The 8,055-nt window shown below is 36.1% G+C and overlaps 1 protein-coding gene across 1 annotated transcript; it reads left to right on the top strand.

Moving 5' to 3' along the window:
• Positions 1-2,962: 2,962 nt before the first annotated feature.
• LOC149575346 (DNA polymerase epsilon catalytic subunit B-like) lies at positions 2,963-4,318 on the top strand. Its single transcript, XM_089816027.1, has 4 exons — positions 2,963-2,992; positions 3,188-3,352; positions 3,795-3,971; positions 4,256-4,318. The coding sequence occupies exons 1-4, from the start codon at positions 2,963-2,965 to the stop codon at positions 4,316-4,318; spliced, it is 435 nt and encodes a 144-aa protein (XP_089672153.1).
• The last annotated feature ends 3,737 nt before the right edge of the window (positions 4,319-8,055 follow it).

The raw sequence follows: 8,055 nt of genomic DNA, 5'->3' as shown, positions 1-8,055 counted from the left end.
GGAATGTCAAGGTTTACATGGCCTACAATTTATAAAAAGTATTCTGTATTTTAAAGTATGATTTGAACTAATCACATGGTTACACCGAGCTTCTCTTTTCGTGGATTTCTTATAGTTTAAGATCTAAAAGTTTGAGCAATAGGTTGAGTGGGGCAAACGTTATGAAATCATGTTTTAGCTTAGAAATTGACATGTGGAAGTCTCATATTGACATTTGATTTTATATTCAAATTTAGTAACTACTAAAAGTTGATAGAAATCATATTTTATGGGAAGAATAATGGCTGCCCAATTTAAAATTTGAAATTGGATGGTGCATGTTAGAAGCATCTCTTACTTTGAATGGAGTTAATAATTTCTATAAAGTATTTAAAAGTAAACAAATTATTTGTAAGTAAGCAATGTATTGAAATTGAAATTATAAGAATTGAGATTTTAATATCTTAAATTCATGAAAGTTGATATTTCTTTATTTAATAGATTAGTGTTTGTTATGTTCTTATGTATAAAGAAGTATATTCCATTACTTATCCCATTTGACCTTAGGACAAGCATGTGACAAAATATTATTCATACTTTTGTTGATAAAAAACCCTTTGTTGCTGACATACTGAAATATAAAATATGAAATGCACATCCAAGATAACTTAAATTAATAAAAGAAGTAAAATATGAAAGATTAATTACACTAAGTTGCCAATTGTGTTTGGAAATGAAGTGAAAAATAGTGTTTTCCTTAAAAACTGTAGGCAGAAAAAGGTTTTAATGTGGATTTGGACAAGTATTAGCACAAAAATTGTGTTTTTCCCTACTGCCAAATCAGTTTTATAGGGAAGAATCACCATGAATTTAATAACAACTCGCGTAGCAATCTAGCTTGTGAGTACTAAACAAGTTTTGCAGTTATGGTTAGAATGTTTTACTATTTTCTTACCTCATTTGTCTAGGTCTGAATGCATTGATGCTTCTTAGGCTTCAGTCTCATGACCCCATTAATTAAGTCTATTTTACAAAAAATATTTTTAGCTAGGACTTGTGCGAGCTTTTGAATTAACTTTTCCTATGTTTGGATAGAATTAAAATTAAAATTAAAACTTAAAATGTTGTATGTATATTTCTCTCTTTTGATTTATTTTATTCTCTTGATCTATATCATTTCCAGTATCATTTCCTATATATCATTTCCAGTTGATTGTTTTTTGAGATTGGCACTCTAATGTTGTTTACCTAGTCCCCTTATTCATGAAAACTAATATAGTTTAAAATTCAAGTTTAATTTATGTTTTCAAATAGGAGAAGGTTTTGCAATTTCTCACCTGGACCCTATCAAAGTGATTTGTTAATTTGTGTTCGGCTGCTTATAAGTTTTCATCTTCAGTAAATCATTATCCTAAAGTTGTTTACATTATGTGAAGATACTGTATCATTCTGATATTACTGTTGGTTGACTGCAGGAACTTGGCTTCCATTGTGATAAAATTCAAAGTGAATGTCGTGCTAAATTTGCATGCCACCTAGATTGTTTTGCTTGGGTCAAGCGTGACAGTTATCTACCACAAGGTAGCCAGGGCCTAAAGGTGCTAGTTCTGTCTATCAAAACACTGTAACTTCTAATAGTTAAATAGCTTTTTGTTAGAGTTTCTATATTATGTTTAGAAGGAGCTTAAATTTAGAGAAATAGATCAAGACTTGCTCCGGATATTATTTATCATTTGTTCTTGGTGAATGCATTTTATGCCCAGCCTGAAATTAAAATGGAATTTATCCTTGGCTTAGACTGTGCGAGTTTTCCTTTTTCACATATATGCCAAAATGATTTTTTTTGTTAATTGTAATTTTAATTCTATGAACCTCCTCTTCTTTTCCCTTCAAGATCTTGTGTCTTACTTTCTTGATGTTTCTAAATAGTGGGCATATTCTTATGTATCTTTCCTATGTTTGTGGCAGCAGTAACACTATAAACAGAAAAATTGTCATTGATTTTGGAGCTGTAGTTTTATTTTAGACTTGCAGAACCTCTTCATCTAGAAGTAGAACATCCTTAATCCAAACTTGGCAGAAAGTGTATGTTTCATTTTACACGTGTTCTGAAAGGTTACTTTTCAAACAATTTTATCTCAAGTTGCACTTTGCTTAATGGATAGAATGCACTATGAACCTTTTAAATTGGTAGTTTCATGAATCTTGATTTTGTTTTAAGATAGGATAACAATTTAGTGGATGTCTTGTTTGAGATTAAAATGGTGGGTATATGTTTAATCTAGTTCTATACCATATTGCCTACCAGCTTTCTTCAGCACACTGAAAAAGTTCTTTAAATGGCATTCTCTACTTTTTGTTTTCTACATGTTTTGAGTTTTTTGTTTTTGGTGAATTGCTGTGAAAGGAGATTCCTACCATTATATTGAAAGAAAGTAATTTGATTACAATGACTTCCTATAATTTGGCTAAGATCATGATGCGAATGCCTTGAGTGATGTCTTGCAGTCTTTTGATCCAATCAGGAGAAAATAGATTTCATTGAAGTTTATAAAATAAGCATATGTTTGCATGTTATTCATTGCCAGTCTTTTCATCAGAGTGATGCATGCATCATGTCTTCACTCTTGCTTGTTGTTGAAATGCATCCTCAACCAGGCCTCCTTTTGAATCTCTTCTCAAGCCAGCAAGTGTCGTCAATGCCACAAACCTATAGACTCGATTCACTATTTTTTTTATCACTCTTCTACCACATTCAAATTTGTTGAGTGATTTATATTTTGTTTAGTAGATGTATTCATGTTTTAAGCTATAGAAAATGAATCAGAAATATGCAAGTATTATGTCAATGCTTAACAATTCAGTTAATTGTCCTAGGACAAGTTTTCCTAGTTCGCTTGTATTATATCTTATGTATGTTCCAGCCTATTGACTTATTCTTGGTCATTCATGGTTATGATCCATTGGAAGTAAATCCAAGGATATGGTCTGCTTTGCAATGGAAGAGCCACAGGTCAGTCATAATGATACACTTGAATATTGATGCCGATTACTTGATTCACTCATTTTGTATTTCACTAGTAGGAGTAAAAGATAATATTGCATTGCTATTTACATTGCTTGTTTAAATTATTTTTCAATGTACTGGTTTCATTGTTCTCCATTTCTGAGTGCCATGATATGTTCTTTTGATACTTATTTTGTGCAGACAATGGCTTCCTATTCAGTATTTGATGCAGTTGCAACATATTACCTTTACATGACATATGTACACCCATTTATCTTTTCTTTAGCAACAATAATCCCTATGCCCCCTGATGAAGTTTTACGCAAAGGCAGTGGAACTCTTTGTGAAATGTTGCTTATAGTTCAGGTGACTAATCTTTCAATGGCTTGAAATATTTTATAAATTGTTCCAATCTAATTTAGGGTCACTTAAATCTATCAAGGTTTTGGAATATTCACACATTTAGAAAATTGAAATTCAATAATGTATACTTTTAAAGATTTTTTGTAAATGAAATGGCTATTGAAATAATTACATTCCTGGTTGTTCCCTACTATTTTGGTACAACATTGGTTAAATCCAAGCTAGATCTTATTAAGTGTTATAATGCTTAAATGCTTTCTTCAAGTCTCGGATTTTCATTCTAGAAAAATCTATTTATTTTCTTTAGCGATTTCATCCTTTTTGTTCACAGGTTTTTTGAAAGGTGCTCTGAGGCTTAAACATGATTATTAGTGCTTTGGTGATTATAATATAGGGTTTTGATGATATTATTGTTGGATTTTTATTAATGTATGAACCTTTGCAGGCATTCAAGGCAAACATCATTTGTTCTAACAAGCATCAATCTGAATCAGAAAAGTTTTACAATGGGCATCTACTTGAGAGTGAAACATATATTGGAGGCCATGTTGAATGTCTTGAAAATGGTGTCTTCGGCTCTGATCTTCCTACAAAATTTTGTCTTGAACCTTCAGCTTATCAGGTGCCTTTCTGGTCAAAATTTCTTTTGAAAGAATATATTTTGCAGGAATTTTTTGTTGAGTACTATGTTATCAAATTCTTCATTGGCAAGCCCAAAGTCTGGTCCTATTCTTGCAAAAGTTTGGTCCTTATCATATTCTTGCTAAAGTCTTTCCAAATTCTGTTAAATGAACCCAACAAAAATTTTGTAGATAATGCTTTGTCATATAAGACTTAGCTCTGCAATGTGTTTGTAACATCTGGCTCTGAATTTGCTGGTTCTTTGGTGTCTGTTGATTGGTGTAGGTATTGTTAAACGAGCATTGCAGAAGCAAGTATAGTATTTTAGGGAATATACATCTTGAATAACAACTATTGTTGGGGAAAAGCATACTTCGATTATTGTAAGCAATGCACTTTACTACTTGGCTGCAAGGAATGTTGATTGGGGTGTTAGTTATTTCTTCAATATAGGAAATGTTAACAGTAACTGTGCTAGGATCTATACAATGCTGGAGCCAGAAAGTTCATAGTAGCAGGGCTATCGATCTTGGGATGTTCACCTTAAAATAGAACATTTCTTGCTATGGCAAGGAGGCCATGCAATGTAATAATAAATGATGCATCACCCTACTTCAATAGAAATTGGGCACCTGCTCCCTCCAACTTGGAGAGCTCATTGCCAGGATCAACTATTGTTTACTCAGACATCTATGACATTGCAGTGGATGTTGTTGCTTATCTATGACATCTATACAATTTTTTCACCATATAGCTTGGATGGACCAAAAGATTCATCACTAGAACCTTGTAGTTCTAATTCTAATTGTGGATGTTCTCAAGAAAATTAGAATTATGCTTCTTACCAGAGTAATTCCTTCCAGACTTTGAAATTTCATATCAAACCAAACATTGAACTTATTAAAAATCCAACCTGGTTGATTGTGTGAATGTGTTCCATAAAGATAGAGGTTTCACACATCACATATCCTTTTATTATTCATTGATTACATGATCAATAAACAAGTTAACTAAAATCTCTACATTTCATGTTATATCCATTTGCAGCATGTGCCTCATGGCTATGTTTTTTTGATGGGCAATAACCGGAACAACAAATGTGACTCTCATGTTTGGTAAGTAGAGTGGAAGCTTAAATTTCTAATAGACTGTGTGCCACCTATATTTGTATATCTGACTTTTAAATGGATTGACTCTAATTTGTCTTATTTTAAAATAGGGGATCTCTTCCTATCAAGAACATTCTAGGAAGATATGTAATGTGTTATTTGCGACCGTCACAATTGGGATTCGACATATACAGACATCATTAGATTTTTAGAGGCACGAGATTTGCCAAGATGTTACTAGACAATAGCTTTTATGACAACATGAATTTCTTTTTGTGGAGAAAATCCTAGTAGTAGTCATGCATCATATGCAACCTTTGAATATTGGCAGGGACCCTGGTGGACAGAAAACTAGTGGTTGTGAGTATGTTTCATTGGAGTATCAATTCCTGACTGGGGTAAAGCTTCTTAAGAAAATGTTGTCTATAGTAAAATGAGCAACTGTAGACTCTGCAGACTCACTTCTCAGTCACATAATTTGGTGGTTGTAATTTCCTTATGTTTCTGATTACGAGACACTACTTGAATTCTTCACAATTCAATGAATATAGAAATAGTTTCTTGTATTAAAGTAATATTTGAATGATTCTTAATTCCAAATGCATACACAGTATGGTTTAGATCAAAATAATTATGATTGCATAACAATCAAGATGATACATATTTTCTATTTCTGATATACAGGAAATTACATGCAATGACTAAGGAAATTCTCGGTACCTTATACTGTTCGTTGTGTCTGATATACAAGTAAGAATTTGCAAATATGTTGGTCATCTCTGATATAACTTTATATTTATGCTCTAAATATTGTGATAAGTTGTCTGATATGACAATATAAATATACTCAAAGATGATGTCATTTCTGATGGTAGACTTTATATGCCTGCACTAAATGGGTGCCAAAGGCAATATGCTCTCTTACAGAGTGATCATTGTGAGATAAAAAATATAATAAATTCTTCCAATCATCCTAAGTTGAATGATAAAACTACCTTTTTACAGCTTTCATAAATGATTAGTCATGTTGTAAATGATGTGAGTTATATCTCTTTTCAGTCGCACCCTTTCATAATAATCTCTAATCACTTCTCTTATGATCCAGATTGGTTTGTTCACAATAAGCACTAGGTGGGGGTGACTTGGTGAGCTGATCTAGGGGGTGGACTTGGTGAGTGAACATAAAGAGTCCACTTGGTGAGCATACTTGAATTGTTGGCTTGGTGAGCTGACTAGGGGAGTCAGGTTGGTGAGTTGACATGGAGAGTCGACTTAAAGTGGTGAGTTGGTGGGGCAAGTGGGGGTGACTTGGTGAGCTGACCTGGAGAGTTGGCCTAGGGGGCAGACTTGGTGAGCGAACTTAGAGAGTTGACTTGGTGAGCATACTTCAATTTTCATCTTGGTGAGCTGACTTGGGGAGCCAGCCTGGCGATCTAACATGGTGAGTGGGCTTAAAGTGGCAACTTGGTGGGGCAAGTTGGCGAGCTGACTTAGTGAGGCCACTTAGAGACGCGACATGGCGAGATGACTTGGTGAGCAAGCTCGATGAGCAGACCTAAAGACTAACATTGATGAGGCACTTTGGTGGGGTGACTTGATGATCGAACTCAAAGAGTCAACTTGGCGAGCATACTTGAATAGTCGACTTCGTGGGGCAAGTTGGTGAGCTAACTTAGCGAGTCCACTTGGTGAGGCGAGAGGTGAGTCAACTTGGTGCAGTGACTTGGTGAGCATACTTGAATAGTTGACTTCATGGGGCAAGTTTGTGAGCTAACTTAGCAAGTCCACTTGGTGAGGCGAGAGGTGAGTCAACTTGGTGTAGTGACTTGGCGAGCTAACTTGGTGAGTGGACTTAAAGACTAACCTTGATGAGGTGCTTTGGTGGGGTGACTTGATGAGTGAACTTAAAGAGTCAACTTTGTGAGCCTACTCAAACAATCAACTTGGTGACATGACTTGGTGGGTTGGCTTGGCGAGCTGACTTGGCATGCATACTTGAATAGTAGACTTGGTGAGCTAACTTAATGAGTCAACTCATTGAGGTGACTAGGTGGGAGTGACTTGGTGAGCTAACCTAGAGAGTTGGCCTAGGGGGTAGACTTGGTGAGCGAACTTAGAGAGTTGACTTGGTGAGCATACTTCAATTGTCAACTTGGCGAGCTGACTTGGGGAGTCAGCCTGGCAATCTAACATGGTGAGTGGGCTTAAAGTGGCAACTTGGTGGGGCAAGTTGGCAAGTTGACTTAGCGAGGCCACTTAGAGACATGACATGGCGAGCTGACTTGGTGAGCAATCTCGATGAGCAGACCTAAAGATTGACCTTGATGAGGCACTTTGGTGGGGTGAATTGATGACTGAACTCAAAGAGTCAACTTGGCGAGCATACTTGAATAGTCGACTTCGTGGAGCAAGTTGGTGAACTAACTTAGTGAGCCCACTTGGTGAGGCGAGAGGTGAGTCAACTTGGTGCGGTGACTTGGTGAGCTGACTTGGTGAGTGGACTTAAAGACTGACCTTGATGAGGTGCTTTGGTGGGGTGACTTGATGAGTGAACTTAAAGAGTCAACTTTGTGAGTGTACTCAAACAATCAACTTGGTGACATGACTTGGTGGGCTGGCTTGGCGAGCTAACCTAGCATGCATACTTGAACAGTAGACTTGGTGAGCTAACTTAATGAGTCAACTCGTTGAGGTGACTAGGTGGGGGTGACTTGGTGAGCTGACCTGGAGAGTTGGCCTAGGGGGCGAACTTGGTGAGTGAACTTAGAGAGTAGATTTGGTGAGCGTACTTCAATTTTCAGCTTGGCGAGCTGACTTGGGGAGCTAGCCTAGTGATCTAACATGGTGAGTGGGCCTAAAGTGGCAACTTGGTGGGGCAAGTTGGTGAGCTAACTTAGCGAGGCCACTTAGAGATGCGACATGGTGAGCTGACTTGGTGAGCAAGCTCGATGAGTGGACCTAAAGACTAACCTTGAT

This window comes from Cupressus sempervirens, chromosome 2 (assembly GCF_028749045.1).
Source record: "Cupressus sempervirens isolate cs-2001-9-10 chromosome 2, ASM2874904v1, whole genome shotgun sequence".
Taxonomy (NCBI): Eukaryota; Viridiplantae; Streptophyta; class Pinopsida; order Cupressales; family Cupressaceae; genus Cupressus; species Cupressus sempervirens.
This window is presented reverse-complemented; position numbering and strand designations above follow the sequence as displayed.